Source organism: Schistocerca gregaria, chromosome 3, assembly GCF_023897955.1.
Source record: "Schistocerca gregaria isolate iqSchGreg1 chromosome 3, iqSchGreg1.2, whole genome shotgun sequence".
Classification (NCBI taxonomy): Eukaryota; Metazoa; Arthropoda; class Insecta; order Orthoptera; family Acrididae; genus Schistocerca; species Schistocerca gregaria.
Window position 1 is genome coordinate 713,590,197 of NC_064922.1, and position 17,718 is coordinate 713,607,914.

General features: G+C 43.3%; 1 protein-coding gene across 1 annotated transcript in view; it reads left to right on the top strand.

The window, feature by feature from the left end:
- Positions 1-17,718, top strand: part of LOC126354381 (solute carrier family 22 member 7-like) — a 181,680-nt gene that overhangs the window by 112,737 nt on the left and 51,225 nt on the right. The window contains exons 4-6 of the mRNA XM_050003982.1: positions 1,080-1,237; positions 9,554-9,722; positions 15,265-15,486. Coding sequence (XP_049859939.1) covers positions 1,080-1,237; positions 9,554-9,722; positions 15,265-15,486 — 549 coding nt within the window. The remainder of the gene's footprint in view (positions 1-1,079; positions 1,238-9,553; positions 9,723-15,264; positions 15,487-17,718) is intronic.

Genomic DNA, 17,718 nt, shown 5'->3' on the forward strand with positions numbered 1-17,718 from the left:
CGGGAGCCGCGGCCGCACCTTCCGCCAGGAGCAGGCCCGCCGCACCTGCTGCTTCCCCGCTGCTGGACGCGCTGCTGTTGATTCTTCTGTTTACCATTTTCTCGCAGATATTGGCGGAGCACAGAAAAAAATAGCACTACTGCACAGAACACTGTTGTTTACACGATTTCCACTTGTACTAGACAACACCACCTGCGAGAACACCTTCGAATTCGACTAAATTTCGCGAGCCGAACTTAACACGTGTTACACTGCAGCCGCCATGAGCAACATTCAGTGGTTGGTATGGGTCCCTTCTTGCTTGTTACACAATGTAGTGGTTATCTGCTGCTGTAATTGGCGGTGGTCAACCACCTTATCTCCTCTGTAGTTTGGGCTCCCCATGCACATCAAACAATGCTGGGAGCAATACCGTACTCCTGCGCTACTTTAGTCATAGTTCTTCCTGCTTAGAGTTTCTTGATTCTTCCCCTTATGAAGTCATCCAAATGTTGTCTCTCAGCCATGAGTAATGAAGAACACCACCACCACAATGCACTGTAACTGATTGCAACATACTGTTTGTTCTCAATATTCCAACTACCTCATCTTGCGGGACTAGACGCATTTGGCGCTACAGTCACACTGACCTCATGTCATGTGACGTCCAGCTTTCTTTGCACGACTTGGGCACCTCCGGAAACATGCTCCTTCACTTTCTTTCATTTTATATAAGTGGTTAATATGTTATGTTACTTCATCTATCTTATCCATAAGTTTGGCAGAGCAATGACTGTATTTCGTCACTCTGTTTGTTTATTTTCAATATGGTCTACATGGTCTACGCATACTACATTTTTTCTCATGTCGTTCAAAGGTGCCTTGTTGAACAAAAATGAAATGCAGAAATAAGTAGATAATTAAAGACTCCCGAGTGTCCTAATATGCACAAAAATACTGATGCCTTGATTGACTATCGAGACTGCGTAGCTGCCTTCGAAGGACCAGGACTTGATCTCCACTAACGCCAAGAATTATAGTTTGGTGGGAGGAGTGGAATGGAGTCCACACAACATTTGTTGTCTATTCTTGTGCTGCAGGTGTGGCCGCCGCTGGCAGCAGTTCCTGTGCCTGGCAGCCCACATGATCAGCAGGGTTGTGCTGATTCTCGCACCATCTGTTCCCATGTTGTTTGCTGTGGGGGAGTCTCTGGTGGCAGCGGCAAGTGGACCAATGTTCGAGTCATCACTGTCTGTCGGTAAAGTATTCTACGGTTATAGACTAACGTTAAATGAAGTGAATAATCACCACGTCCAACTTTGTTTTTCTCTATACGAGCATATTGTTGATGATTGTGGTGGTGGTGGTGTGGAGCACGTAATTGGTGTTAGTGCTACAGATGGTGTTAATGTAGTGGGGAGCCAGTGTTGCCGTCCAGCCCTGAATAGTTGTGATTGTGTTAGTAGCAGAAGATAACGCTGTTTGGCTTTGGAAGAACTGTGATTGTTATTATAGATAGGAAATGGGATTCTGGTTGTTGATGCTATTTGAAGAGGAATGATGCTGTAGCTTCATCGTGAGATTAAAATAATGGCGTGGGGTTGGATGTAGAGTTTAAGCGAAAATTTTTAGGCAGGTGAATAAAGAGCTTACTTCATTCCGAAAGTAACTGACTTTGGCGTTTAACTGGGATACGGAGTACATAAATAAACTGATTTCTAGGTGAATGCATTGATGAGGGGTTGAACTGAAGATCTGATGAAACGTTTGAGTTCAGCTACTTGTGCTATTAGGGTCATTGCAAATTTTGGCGATATACATCTCAGTTAATTAGCTTACCATGCCTATTTTCATTCTCTGATTTCGTATGGCATCATATTCTGGGGTAACTCATCATTGAGTAAAAGAGTGTTCATTGCACACTCTGATTTCGTATGGCGTCATATTCTGGAGTAACTCATCATTGAGTAAAAGAGTGTTAATTACACAAAAGCGTGTAATCAGAATAATTACTGCCGTTCATCCAAGATCATCCTGCAGACACTTATTTAAAGAGGTAGAGATCTTCACTGTGGCCTCACAATATATACATATTCACTTATGAAATTTGTTACTAACAATCCGAACGAATTCAAAAGTAATAGCAGTGTACATTGCTACAACACTAGGAGAAAGGATGACCTTCACTATTCAAGATTAAGTCTAACTTCGGCTCAAAAGGGAGTAAATTATGCTGCCACAAAAGACTTTGGTCACTTATCTAATAGCATGAAAAGTCTGACAGATAGCCATATAGCATTTAAAAGGAAATTAAAGAATTTCTTAATGGCAACTCCTTCTACTCAGTAGATGAATTTTTGGATAAGGTAAGTGGCTAATTTCCCCAGCCCCCACCCCCCACCAAAAATAAAGAAATTAAAACTATTAAGTGGCATTTAATATTTTGTGTAATGTAATATCTTGCATACATACCTTTTATTAACCTGATACATTCCACATCATTACGAAGTGTCGTATTCATGATCTATGGAACAAACACTAAACTAATCTGAAGAAGAGTGCAGGGCCAAGCAGGACAATGAGGGTACATAAAAAAGAATTGCTTCATGGTATTGAAAATGGATGGCTATTGAATGTTGGAATAGCAGACGCTTGATTGTAGTTACTGTGAGGCACAGGGGAGATTTCATGCAGACTTTGATTAGATGCAGTTGTAGATTACACACACTAAGAATTTACAGTTGGATGTAGGATAAGGGTGTCTTATCGTTAAGATGGCCCATTTCGTAAATATATTCGAGAAACGTACGTGTAAGGAAGATAAAATACGAGTCATTTTGGATATTTCATTGGTTTTCGTACCTGTATGTAAATTTCTTTCTCGTCGCAGAGTTCTCTCCCCTTATAACAGGACTGACGGCTGGATAGGGGCGAGTGGGATGGATCTGTACGAGTTTGTGAGATTTTGGTCTGAAAATAGTCTGTGATGGATAGTAACCGTGTACTACAATGTGATTTTCGTGCAATGAAAAGCAGCAGTATGCATCTGGATTTACTGCTTACAGGGCAAAAATTGTAAACTATTAAACTTAGGCACTTTTTATTTTAAGACACTGGTCTGTAGAACTATGTAACTTGTCGTCACGGTGGTATAAAATAAGGGAATCTATTTTTGCAGACATTAATTACAAGCAATGGGAGTTAATTCCATCTCTTGCCTCTTGTACATTTCTATAAGTGATAGGTGTTAAGTGAGTTTAAGGAACTGGAGGGAATCAGTGAAAGTAGACGACTTACATTGACCTTTTGCTCCTGGATGTAGAATGTGACTTTGTCTTTGCTACTGCTGATACTGCCACTGGTAGTGGTGGTGCTGGTGGAGATCTTGACGGTGTTGCTCCTGATATTGCAGTGACTGATGAGGTTTCGCAGAGAGTGATCAGTGATTATTTTTGTATCTAAACGGTGCCACCGTTTCGGTGGGAATGGCGGGGGGATGAGCGAGGGGTAGCGGTTGACTAAAAATCATATTATACAGCAGGTAAGTAAAACGTGTATGGAGTGATAGTGAACGGCAATAAACAAGACTGATGACACAGTGCTAGGCTGCAGACGAAATCAGAATATACGACAATGGATGAAAATAGCCGTGAATAGCCACAAAATTAAGACAGGTAGTATCAGTGTCAACTGAAGATGGGCAGCGATATCAGATATCTGCATCAATTGGTGAAAAAAAGACATTGACATATATACCGTAACATTACTTTCTATTTAAGTTACTTTCCTAATTTCCCAGGCTGCACAGAAAGTTACAGATATAACATTTCCAAGTCAAAGAGTTGCAGCACAGCAATTACCTTTAAATAATTTACAGTTATTTCGGCGTCTCTTGCACTGGTTCTTTGCTTAATTTTATCGAGCATTGCGTACAAATCTGCACTGTGGTATTGTGACGACATAACATGCTGTTGATCCGTATGTTTTGTCGAAAAGTGGTCAATAATAGGCCGTTTACGTGGCAGTTAAGGCAAAACTGATTTTTATGGTAACCTTGCTCCTCACATTTATCACAATCTAATTAAAGAAAAAATCTTATGTTGCTAAGAGGAACCGCCTACAGAGTACTGACAGCACTTGATTGGGTGAGTGGTTGAGTGACGGGCTGGTGGGGTCCAGTGACGCACTGGTGGTCGAGAGAAATATTTTATTACACTTTGTTAGCAATGTTAGCGCGGCACAACCCACTCTAGTGACTCAGGATGGTAATGGCTAGCAGACCACTGACTTCCACTCAGTCGAAGGGATGCATGCTGTAACACCCCAAGAAACCCGAAAACCCAAATAAGAATGTCATAATAATTTAAAGTAGGGAACAGTGTTATCCTGACAGGTACGGCAACTTTGACAGTAATAAAACACCTTAAAGTTTTGATGAACACCAATTTCAATAATTACTGAATCTGTCGTGATATAAAGTTAGAAAGAAAGTAAGGTTATTTTTAATTAGCTATCAAACATCTTAGTAATAACTGAAAATCAGTACGACGAAAATTCAGTCCAAAGTAATATGTTGGTCAGAGATAACATTTATTGTGAAAGAGTGTCGTAAACGCGACGAAAAGGAAATTCAATGCGTCTACAACGCTCGATCATGGAAATGTTAGTTCCTGCTAGCTTGCTTGCTATCAAGTCGAGAGAGAGCACCGTTTGTTATAGTACTACAAACGGAACCCTACGAGATTGTGTGATACAGATACGCTGACTTTGTTCTCAGTTATTCTGACTTGAGAACTTGAAGTGATATTCTGGTAGTGTACGACGAGTTAATGAACTTTAATTATTGGAGATATTATTGTTGGACTCAACCTTCATCAAAGTGAACAGTTACAACGAAGAATATAGTATCGAAGTCTGTCACACCTGATTAGCCTGGAGTAGGAAACATTAATATGACCACACGAAGATAATACAAATACGCCGATTGTAGAAGTTGTCGTAATTGTCACGATCAGCGAACTGAAAAGAATCATAATTGACATGATCCATCGGTGTGCGTGTGGTGTGATGATTATAAACTAATTGCTAAGAAGGAACAATAAAATTGTTCGTCAGTAATGGAAATTTCACGTGTTCCTCCATCATTAATTCAACTATGTCATAGTTGATAATTAAAATTAATTTACTGTGAACATTTCAATTGAAAGAGTGACTTGATGAACATTGAGCATTGAAAGGAATGTTTTGCCGGAATAATATCACGACGCACGAAAGCAAGATTGCATTACAGATTATCTCTGGATTTTCGTCGTGCCGTAGTGAACAATTCTGCCTAGCAACGTGAAACAACAAATACTGATACGGAACCGAAAATGAATTTTTTCTCCCTTCAGTGGTGTGAAACGACGCTGGTGAAGAATGATTCACTCAATACTGCAATAACTAACTAATAAGGCTTTTTATCAGAGGTGGAGCCCCTCCACGCCCACACCGGCATGATGGCCAACACAAAAGGTCTACTGCCATCTCTGCATAAGGGTTAGTATTCACTAAAGTGAGGTGTCGCAGGATGTGGGTACTGCGATGTTTGCGTACGTCTGGTTAAGATTAACCATTAATACGCGCTCATCTGCAGATAGATTGGTCGAAATCTGACGAAGGGTAGCGGTTTTAAGGCAGAGGAAAAAAAGTGCCAAGGCAAGAGCCAAGGGAAAAAAACCTCTGCGATAGTTAGGTCGGGTGGTAAGAGCAGTAGCGGTTGTCTTGCTCCCTGCGATAGGTTGTGCAAGGATAGGCTTTGTTAGTAGTAGGTATCATGCTTGTCGATACCTTGGCGTTGTGCGTTGTGCTGCTCGGCGGCTGGCGCTGGGTGCTGGTACGGAGTCCTCGTTCAACGTCAGCAACCTGCTACAGTTAGATTTGTTATCGATCTTGTGTCCGATAGGTCATATACCGGAAGCACAGTGTGAGGGAATGTTGGCAGCTTGTTTGTGCGCCTGTGGGCGAGCTCGTCGGTGTCCCTGCTGTGGCCTGTTGGTCGGCTCTGGTAGCAGCTGGTGGTTGCCAGTCAGTGTTGCTGACATGCAGGGGCTTACCGACGTTTGTCGCTGTTTGCGTGTGTTAGTTTACCATAGGTGGCTATGCCCTAGCTAGCAGTGTCTTTGGCCGGTTGTGTTTGCACCTGTGGTTGTATTAACAAGGCATACCAAATTATCATAAAACCATAACAGACAATTAAAACTAGCAGTTGGCATCGCTTATAAGAGTGTGCGGACTAGCAAACGGACTTTCATACATTACGCGAGGAACAATTTTCTTTAGAGAATTTCAGGTGCTGTTCCACAGTATCCGACGGAGACAACCTTCACTGCGCGTCGCGTCTGCATTCCACCGACCGAGCTGTAGCAGTAGCGGCTCAACATCAACAGCGACAGCAAAAGGGGAGACGGGACGTCACAAAGCATAGGTATCCCGTGTTGCTGACATCAGGATGAGCAACAGCTGGCAGTCTGACAGTGGGCCAAGGCCCTGACATCAGTGCGCTCTCCTTCTCTTACGACGGTTTGCCATTGTAGAATGGCCACAACTGCCGACTCAGGTTGGGCTTACGTTTACCACAGAGGCGAGAAAAGACTGCCGTGCAAAGTACACGACCCCTGGAGCAGGTGTCTGGTGATGGCAGGCATAGACGGCAAGTAGACAGTGCTGTGGCACCAAGACTCACCAGGAGACTCGGAGCAGGAGATCGGTGGCCCGACCTGGTCTCAAACCCATGGCTGCAGTTGGCGGTGCCCAGTTGCGGCTGAGGCATCGTGGTGGTGCTGCTGGACACTAAATGAACCTGTCTCAAAATTCACAGGTATTTATACAGCTCAGAGGTGCATTTATTTTAATATTACCCATTCCCCAGCGACTTAGCTCGAAACATGGGTTTTGCCTTGGTGGGGTGACGTCGTCCTGCCCAGTGTGGCTATCACCATTGTGTGGCCCCGGTTTTCTCGAGCACAGTGAGCACAGTCATTTTGCGTATGAGTTGTTGTCACCCCTACGTAGCCACAATTACCTACAAGTTTCATTTAAAACTAGTAACTTCTTACACAGCGTAATATCACTGCATTCTCCCATTTAAAGATCTCTCGAAATCTTGGTGACAAAAGTTCATCGTTCTGTGTGAGTGCTGTGCTTGTCGAAAACCTGGTTCAGATATCTTGGATCGGTTATGGCAAATCAGGCTTACCATGATGCATGGAACACCATGTCAGTGATCGGAGACTGGTAGGCTACCTCACCGAGGAGTAATGTTTTCTATGGCATTATATGCTGTGACGTTAACCATAAGTAACGTGAAGTTTAGTAACAGGATATGTTAAAATGGTTCAAATGGCTCTGAGCACTATGGTACTTAACATCTGTGGTCATCAGTCCCCTAGAACGTAGAACTACTTAAACCTAACTAACCTAAGGACATCACACACATCCATGCCCGAGGCAGGATTCGAACCTGCGACCGTAGCAGTCAGCAGGATATGTGTTTAATTAATTATTCACAGCACTGACAGTAGAACTTTACAAGGTCACTTAACTATCTTACTGTTAGTCAGCTATGTCTTGCCATTACGTTGTTACCAGCTTCTGTTGTGGAAGATACCATTTGATAGTACTATAGTTCTTGATCCCATCGATTTTCAAACATATCTACTTCAATAATTACGACTCCATTTTTTCAATCTTCTGTCACCAGATCCGAAACAAAGTCGTTTTTCATTTTACGACTACAGATCTTGTCTTTGCTGGACTCCAGAGCAGTGGGCGATGATCGTGTCTCGCTTCAGTTAATGAGTCACTTCCAAATGAGTAATAACTGCCATTTGACCATGAGGCATCCGAATCTCAAATGGTACCAATCGCATACAGTAGCTGCTCTGTATTTGTTTGTATACGATGGACTTCCAAAACATTACTTCAAACAAGCTACCACACATCAAATATTTAATTAGAATTTTAATGTGAAGAGAAGGGAGATAATAATCGTGCTGATAAGTACTTCACAACGTCGAGATGACTGTTGGTGGAACGCTAACACAAAAAATGGAACACAAGAGCATAAATACTTGGGCCTGGTTGCATTTAAAATCACTGAATATGTTAACTTTAGATTGAACAATATGTAAATAATTAATATTCAGTAATTAATTATATGCTTAACCTGCACTATGCAGGTGGCACGATGCGCATTCTGGTGGATGGTGTTTTAGTTATAAGTGTATGAAATACTTACTTCTTATACATGGAAATGTGGAGCAATTTTTCACTGTAACGTAAATATGTGAAAGACAATATTCAACTGAACATGATGTTAAAACTGTACTGATGTTATTTAATAACATTAATTTCGTCAAACACATTAAAAACAATGTTTTCACTGATCTACAGTCACCACAGTGCTTATACTGCTTAATAAGTAATTTGGCGTTTTACCTTTGGAAGTCTGCTTCGTTGTGTATTCCTTAGCCAATTGGTATATTTTCTACATTAAGCTGAATTAATATTTAGTTGATTCCGTTGCATTTCAGATTTTCTAACATATTCATTTAAAATTATATCAGCTTTCCGTTATAACTCTTGAATACGGAAACAAATTTTAGGCGCATAGAACACAGGGTTGGGTTGCACTTACTCCTTACGCAATGAAATACGCAACACCATATTCACTGAACAAAATATCAATTGGCTCCACAAAACGAAAACTTTGCTTAATGGCCTACTGAGAACATGTCCATAGATTGCACGACACATGTAATAAAAATATTCAAGTCGGTAATTGCTTCAGTGAGCAGTTAATTTGCTGCTGTTGGTAATGCTACGTAATTTCACACAGCTGAATCATTTAAATATTTGGCGCCATACAACAATTTGCAACCCACATAACCTGCTAAATTCCTTGTACCGGTAGCCAGTCAACATCCATAAGACGCATATTGATGTCTCTTTTTTCGTTGAAATACAGACTTTTAAATACTTCGGAAGTTGATCCAATGATGAATAACTGATATGTAAATGTTGATTCCAAAAGTAGCATTTTTACAAAGTTTTCAAAGGCTTACAAGTGTTCACACAAGCAACTTCCCACCAAGACAGTTAAAGAAAGACTCTCAAAGAAAGCCTCCTGAAAAGCCGGGATTTCATCGCGTCTTAGTCTAACCGTAAATCCCCTAATTGACGTAAGAGCTATTACCTTAGTCATTACTCCCTTTAATTACATATCAATTTTAATAACATTTAGTGGTTAGTTTTGTATACAAAATAACTGAATTGCTAAACATTTTAATCCTTTAAAACTATTATTTAAACATTCCTGACTGCACTTGAGGTAACAACGCTCACTCCTTCGAATACGGTTGTACTTTAGACAACTTTGTTGTACTTTAGACACTTTGCTCTAATGTTAGGATTATAGTTCGATTTCTCGAGTACTAATTTGCATAGCAACCGGAGGGGTCTCGAAAGTAAGCGTTTTGTTTAATACATTTTCAATGCACGAGTATTTATGTGGGTCATTTTTTTCTGTTTTCAGGACTCGAACTGACAACCATCAAGCACCGTACGACTATCAGCGCCATGGCGTGCCTTTGTGCCGGAGCTGGAATGATGGCGGCTGGTTTGGTGGCGTGGATCATGCCCTATTGGAATTTTCTCTTCCTCTTTGCTGCATTATGTTGTCTTGCATTGTTTTCATTTTTCAGGTGATATGAACTAAATGTTAAACAGAAATGACTGTATTATCTTTTTCCTCATTAAGAAATATGTCTGTTTTCAGCGGGAGCGCTACATTCATAGAATGAACTGGTACTACTACTAACACCAACACTTCCTTTTCAAATATATCAATTCTCGTAAGAGTTACTATGTCTACTTGGTTGTGGTCATTTATCAATTACACGCTACCTTTGAAGTGCGGTGCTTGAGTAAGGTACTATTAAGGGATTATTCAGTTTTTCCAAAGAGAAATATTCACAAATCACTGCGAGTTGAACGTTCCATTGTTTACCCAGACCTGATATTTATCGTTAATGCTGTAACGTTTACAAATGACAAAGATACTTTGTCTGAACGTTGGTTAGTAGTGATGCCAGGTAGTACGATGACAGCTCACATGGCCTAGAGTTTAAGCCCTTGAATATTGAGCTTCGACCCAGAAACTAATAGTGACGAAATAAATATAATGTGGAAGTTCTTTTCAGAAAAGAGGAGATAGCCGTTTGAAAAGGTGAGGTAGGCAACTTCGTGAAGCGCGGTATACTGAATGTGCCTGCCATTATCTTGGGAGATGTGTTGTAGAACGTCCATCATTTACCACGAGTATGTGGGAGCAGCACAAAGTGCCGCAAATATTTACGAATTTTCTCACGGAGTCCATATATTAAAAAAACCTTAATCTCAAGTTGCGTTAAACACTGATGAGATGCATGGCTGTTGAGGAGGACAGTCATTAGTAGGCAACCTCTGGGGAACTTGTTGTACCCCAGTTGCATAATGTTTATTTAGACATGTGGGCAATGTCTAAATGGACCTGCATTTCCGTAGCTGCTCGTGAGACCAAAATCGTTTCTTAGATGTTTTCTCTTCCAACTCCCCGCAGAATGGATGCGTTGCTGGTAGGTACCAACATCCAGTTAACCCCTGAGCCCCTCATGATTCTTCCGTGAGTTCGTGTATGGCGCACATGGGGCCCCGATCTATTACAGCCCATTCTCCCTTCCCAGGCTGTATTTCCTTCCCCACCCCCTGCTTCCCCATCTTTACTCCTTTCCTGCTGCCCTCTCCTTCCCCTCAGTGTCCTTACTTACGCTGACCTGGCTAACCATCTGGTTTCCTGCATTCCTTGCAGTTTTGTTCCTCTTTTTCTTTTTGATCCTTTTTGACATTTTTGGCTCCCCTTTGGAGTTTGACCTCCGCTTACAAATTTTCTCTCCATAGTGTAAGCCATTTGGGCAGAACTCTCTTCCTAGCATGTATGGTGTGGATTCCTCTCCCCCATTCCTTCTCCTATTCCTTCCTGCTGAAGCACCCTCCGCCCTGCTAGGTCATCAGCACTTGCAGCCAGTCTGTGTGGTGAGGCTGTTAGGTACCTACCTGGCTGAGCACCCTGACAATACTGGCATCATACTTCTGATACCCGAACTGCTGCATCCCCATGTATGTCTAGGAGTGGTTGCTTGTTATTCTAAAGCCTTGGAACACCTCAGGGCAGATGCTTTGCATATGAAACTATCAAGTTCCAAAAAGCTCGCCATTCTTCTAAGACCATCTCTCTGGTTGCTAATGGATCACTTCATGATGCTTCTTATGACCCTTAAGCCATCCCTTCCCTGCTTACATCATGGGAAGTGCCAGGACACTGGCATGGGGTGAAACACTTTCCTGCTACCTCATCTGTACTAGGACGTGTGGGGACACATTCACCCATCATTTTTTGTAGAAAACGTCGGAGACAAGTTTGGTCCAGTGAAGTTTCTCAGTTAGATACGATCGAGTTAACTCTCGATAAAAAGTTCTTCTGTCACCCAATCTGCAGCCCTCCACGCTTCTTGGCGACGTCTCGGTGTCCATTTCCCCTACAAGGAGACATACTTCACCTTCAAGCTCCAGCCAATCTGGAATGACAGTGCGTTCATTTTCTTTGGCGCTTTCAGAAAGGTCATCAAGGCAGTTGGGCCAACACTGCCGCCTTAATTCTGGCATTTGGGGGATATGCCCTCTTGGGAAAGGTTGAGGTTATGTGTTACCAGTGTGATGTGAAGCCAAATGTCCCTCCACCCATGAGATGTTTTCGATGCCTGCGTTTTGAGGACGTCTTCCCAATGTATGGCTGACCACCTATGCGGCGAATGTGGCCACCCACTACATGAGGGGTGCCCATATGTTCTGCCGCCCGTGTATTTTAATTGCCATGACTATCACTCCCCATGGTTATCAGATTGCCCAGTTTATAAGAAGGAAAAGAAGATACATTTATCTTACACTGAGGCTCATCAGAAATATGATCGACATCACCCTGTGTCGATGACTCTTATCTTTGCCTCTGTTATATCCTTTTCCCTTTCTCCGATTCCCCATCCTCACTCTTCCTTATCCCAGACCCATCCCCTCCTCCTCTCTCCCCGTCAACTGTGGCTCCAGTGTCCTCTGCTCTGGGTGCAGTTCACCCTGCCCAGCCAAAGGAGAGTCCCCCTTCTTCAGTGCCTGCTGGTGATAGGGCTCCTCCCAGGACCCCTCTTCTAGGAGTCTCTCAGGCCAGAGGCCTGCTCCCAGAACTCACCCATGGGACACACAGTCTGTGTACCCCAATGTTGCCCACTCTCTTTCCATTCCAGATGGTCAGTAAAAAATAAAATGTCGTGTGGCTAGGGCCTCCCGTCGTGCAGACCGCTCGCCGGGTGCAGGTCTTTCGAGTTGACGCCACTTCGGCGACTTGCTCGTCGATGGGGATGTAATGATTATGATTAGGACAACACGACACCCAGTCCTTAAGCGGAGAAAATCTCCGACCCAACCGGGAATCGAACCCGGACCCTTAGGATTGACATTCTGACATTCTCTGACCACTCAGCTACCGGAGGCGCACAATTTGGTCAGTAATTACATGAGGTATTGAAAATCAATTTATCGTTGCCCCTGGCAGCCGTTAGATAGGCAAACTACAACTGTGATCGGGTGATCGTGTCCCGAGATAGCTGTTTAGTGATGTCAATTTCTTCGGCCACATGCCTGCGAAGATAGTTTATTTGATCGTATTTTGCATAGGAGTCGAACACGTTACAGAAATCCACAAGTAGAGAATATTTAAATTTTGCACAAAATTTGTGGTATTCAAAGGGAGATACATGAACTACAATTTTATTTTAAACCAGAGACAGTTAAACTGTGGACAGGATCGCTAACCATTGTTACTATATAAATTTAAAAAAGGTTTAAATTAACTTTAGGAACATAACTGCTAACATTTTTCGTACGATTTATAATTTCGCAAAGATATTACGAGGGCAAAAGCAAACGACCAACCTTCACTTGAGATTGCTCTGAGAAGAGGTTTTGTGGTTTGATTCTTTGAACTAAAATTATAATTAGTATTTAAAGCAACTTCCGGAGGACAGATTTGTTTTTTTTATCATAGTCCTGTTAGTTATATTGGAACCCAGCAAGACGGACATGTGCAAGAAAATCATATTACTTGGGGTAACTTCTTATGCACATCAACTGTGGTAGACCGTCCTACTCCCAGTTTAGTCAGATATCCCTAAGGCAGGAGTTCTCGGTCAAAATTTTGAAGAAATCATTTATAATACAAACAAAATGATTTTGTTCCACCGACTGTTCCAAGTTTGAAATATCTATGATGTATATTTGCAGACTGAAGCAACGAAAGAAAATTTGTGCCAAGATCGGGATTCGAACTCGGCCCTCCTGTTCCGTAGGCGGATGCGCTAACCACTACACCACTCTGGCACAATGACTTTGCGTAACCATATGGACACTACAGTAGCGTGTCTGCCCCCACAATCCAAATTCCCATTTGGAGAGCCTCTGCAATCCTGTTCCGGTTCAGGGCGATTACCAGATGGGCTGAGGTGTGAATGGGAATTTGGATTGAGGAAGGAGGCATGCTAGGGTAGTTCGTGCAGCTGTGTAAAGCCTCTGTGTCAGGGTTAGCGCATCTGACTAGTCAGCAGAAAACCCAGTACAAATTTTCATCCGGTGCTGCAGTCTGCAAATACACATGGCAGTTATAACTCATTTTGCAAAGCTTATCGGGTCTGTAAAGTTAGTGATGGATGTGGCATTACCACATCGCTCCCCAGAAGACAAAGGTAACAGAAAATTCTGAAAATATATCTACATCTACATCTACATCGATACTCCGCAAGCCACCTGATGGTGTGTGGCGGAGGGTACCCTGAGTACCACTATCGTTTCTCCCTTCTATTCCAGTCTCGTATTGTACGTGAAAAGAAGGATTGTCGGTATCCTTCTGTGTGGGCTCTAATCTCTCTGATTTTATCCTCATGGTCTCTTCGCGAGATATACGTAGGAGGGAGCAATATACTGCTTGACTCTTCGGTGAAGGTATGTTCTCGAAACTTTAACAAAAGCCCGTACCGAGCTACTGAGCGTCTCTCCTGCAGAGTCTTCCACTGGAGTTTATCTATCATCTCCGTAACGCTTTCGCGATTACTAAATGATCCTGTAAGGAATCGCGCTGCTCTCTGTTGGATCTTCTCTATCTCTTCTATCAACCCTATCTGGTGCGGATCCCACACTGCTGAGCAGTATTCAAGCAGTGGGCGAACAAGCGTACTGTAACCTACTTCCTTTGTTGTCGGATTGCATTTCCTTAGGATTCTTCCAATGAATCTCAGTCTGGCATCTGCTTTACCGACGATCAACTTTATATGATCATTCCATTTTAAATCACTCCTAATGCCTACTCCCAGATAATTTATGGAATTAACTGCTTCCAGTTGCTGACCTGCAACCTTGTAGCTAAATGATGTATTCGCATCATATTACACTTGTCTACATTTAGATTCAATTGCCATTCCGTGCACCATGCGTCAATTCGCTGCAGATCCTCCTACATTTCAGTACAATTTTCCATTGTTGTAACCTCTCGATACACCACAGCATCATCTGAAAAAAGCCTCAGTTAACTTCCGATGTCATCCACCAGGTCATTTATGTATATTGTGAATAGCAACGGTCCTATGACGCTCCCCTGCGGCACACCTGAAATCACTCTTACTTTGGAAGACTTCTCTCCATTGAGAATGACATGCTGCGTTTTGTTATCTAGGAACTCCTCAATCCAATCACACAATTGATCTGATAGTCCGTATGATCTTACTTTGTTCATTAAACGACTGTGGGGAACTGTGTCAAACGCCTTGCGGAAGTGAAGAAACACGGCATCTACCTGTGAACCCGTGTCTAAGGCCCTCTGAGTCTCGTGGACGAATAACGCGAGCTGGGTTTCACACGATCGTCTTTTTCAAAACCCATGCTGATTCCTACAGAGTAGATTTCTAGTCTCCAGAAAAGACATTATACTCGAACATATAAGGCTAATGATTGCGATTTCGATCAGGGATAAGATCTTCAACTAGAAGGGCAGGAACTATATCACGCTGCCACAGCCAGGCCCTACAGTACACCTCTCCTCATTCTCATTTTCACCTGACACCTGTCCTATGCAGTGAGGGGGTCCTGGAGGCAGCGCCTGTGTTGCAGGTGGTTCCCCGAGTCGCCGCGCTGGCTGGCGTGCAGGGGGCGCCAGGAGGAGGCGCTCAGCCTGGTGCAGCGCATCGCGGCCGCCAACGGCATTGCTGTGCCTCCGTTCACTCAGAGGGTGCTGCGCAACGTGGCCAGGAGCAAGCACGACAGGAGGGGACTGCTCAGCATTTTCTCTAGTTGGAACCTCTTCAGAAATACAACAGTACTCGTCATTGTCAGGTAAGGAACAATCAGCTGTGCCCCTGATGAGTTCCCTGGACAATCCCATGACAGACCGCATCGGTCTGTCACTGTAAATGGCGCAGAACTGGAATCAGGTAATCACGTGATCCCCTACATTGCTGAAGTAAAAAATGGCTGTGTGCGTATGCTAGTTAGTTGTATGGTGTCAGAGCAGCAGTGTGGGTCCGTGTGGAGACGAGATCGAATGACAGCCTGGAACGGCCCTGTTTAGATGTGCCCATGACAACGATGGGAGCGAAGTAGCGCAATTTGCTAGTTTATCAACGTGGAGTATGAGATCATAATAGAAAGGTATCATGGACGAGTGTAATGCCTTCTCAGTGCACAAGATTTTGCATGGGACATTCAGAACTGAGAGGCGTAGTTAATTTAAAGAGATCAGCTTTAGTTATTCAGTCCACTCACTGTATTTATGGTGGTTTTTGTATATTCTGTTTTACATCGCTTGAGCCCATAATGTATCGTACACATAAAACGTGTTTCAAAATAAATACGAGGATGAGTCAAATGAAAACCTGAAATATTTTTAAAAATTTATTTATTGTGCAGAAGTGGTATAAAGCTGTATCAATTTTCAATATAATCTCCCCCACGCTCAGTACAAGCGCTCCAGCGCTTACAAAGTGCATAAATTCCTTTAGAAAAATATTCTTTTTGTAGTCCGAGCAAGCACTCATGCACCGCGTGGCGTACCTCTTCATGATACCGGAACTTCTTTCCTCTCATTACGAATTTGAGTCGTCCAAACACATGGAAATTATTTGGGGGCAAAGTCTGGTGAGTATGTTGGATGAGGAAGACACTCAAAATGCAGGTCTGTGATTGTTGCAACTGCTGTACGGGCAGTGTGGGGACTTGCATTGTCCTGTTGCAAAAGGACACCTGCTGACAGCAATCCACGTCGCTTTGATTTGATTGCAGGCTGCAGATGATTTTTTTAAGAGATCTGTGTACAATGCACCGCGACAGTGGTCCCTCTAGAAGTGTAATGCTCCAAAATGAAGCCTTTTTCGTCCCAAAAGAGAGTTAGCATAACCTTCGCTGCTGATGGTTTTGGTGATGAGGAATGGTGCCATTGCCGGCCGGAGTGGCCGAGCGGTTCTGGGCGCTACAGTCTGGAACCACGCGAGCGCTACTGTCGCAAGTTCGCATCCTGCCTCGGGCATGGATGTGTGTCATGTCCTTAGGTTTGTTAGGCTTAAGTAGTTGTAAGTTCTAGGGGACTGAACTCAGAAGTTAAGTCCCATAGTGCTCAGAGCCATTTTGAACCAATGGCGCAATTCCTTGCTCTGTCTCTTCGTTTCCGGTTGGTGGAAGTCAACCCAGGTTTCGTCCCCAGTAACTATTCTTGCAAGGAAGCCATCACCTTCTCATTCAAAGCGCCGAAGAATTTCTTCACAAGAAGCAACGCGTCGTTGTCTCATTTCAGGAGTCCGCTGCCGTGGCACCCATCTTAAAGACACTTTGTGAAACTAGAGCCCCTCATGCACAATGTGATGTGCTGACCCATGAGAAATATGTAAACATGCTGCAGTATCATTCAGTGTCACTCGGCGGTTTTTCTTCACTATGGTTTCAACTGCTGCAATGTTCTGTGGAGTCGCAACTCGTTGTGCCTGACCTGGACGAGGAGCATCTCCCACAGCAGTCACACCATTTGCGAACTTCGTACTCCATTCGTAGACTTGCTGCTGTGACAAACATGCATCACCGTACTGAACCTTCATTCGTCGATGAATTTCAATAGGTTTCACACCTTCACCAGGAAAAAACCGAGTAACAGAACGCTGTTCTTCCCTGGTGCAAGTCGCAAGTGGGTCGGCCGTCTTTATACTGATACTGCGACGGTTGTGTGTATCTGCTCCATGCTGCCAACTACAGGCCATTCTGCACGCTGTTTGTAGCACGCTAATCAACTTACACGATAACGGCGCGAAATTTCGATTTCTTATTACAAATTTAAGGTTTTCATCTGACTCACCCTCGTCTCCTTAGCGTAGAGGTAGCGTTACCGCCTACCACACAGGGGGCCCGGGTTCTATTCCCGGTAGGGGACTGGGTGTTGAGTGTCCATCATCAGTTTCATTATCATTGACTCGCAAGCCACCGAAGTGGCGTCAGTTAAAAAGGATTTGCGATACAGCAGCCGAACTCCCCCGAATGGGGCCTCCCGGCCAAATATGCCATACGATCATTTCATTTAATTGG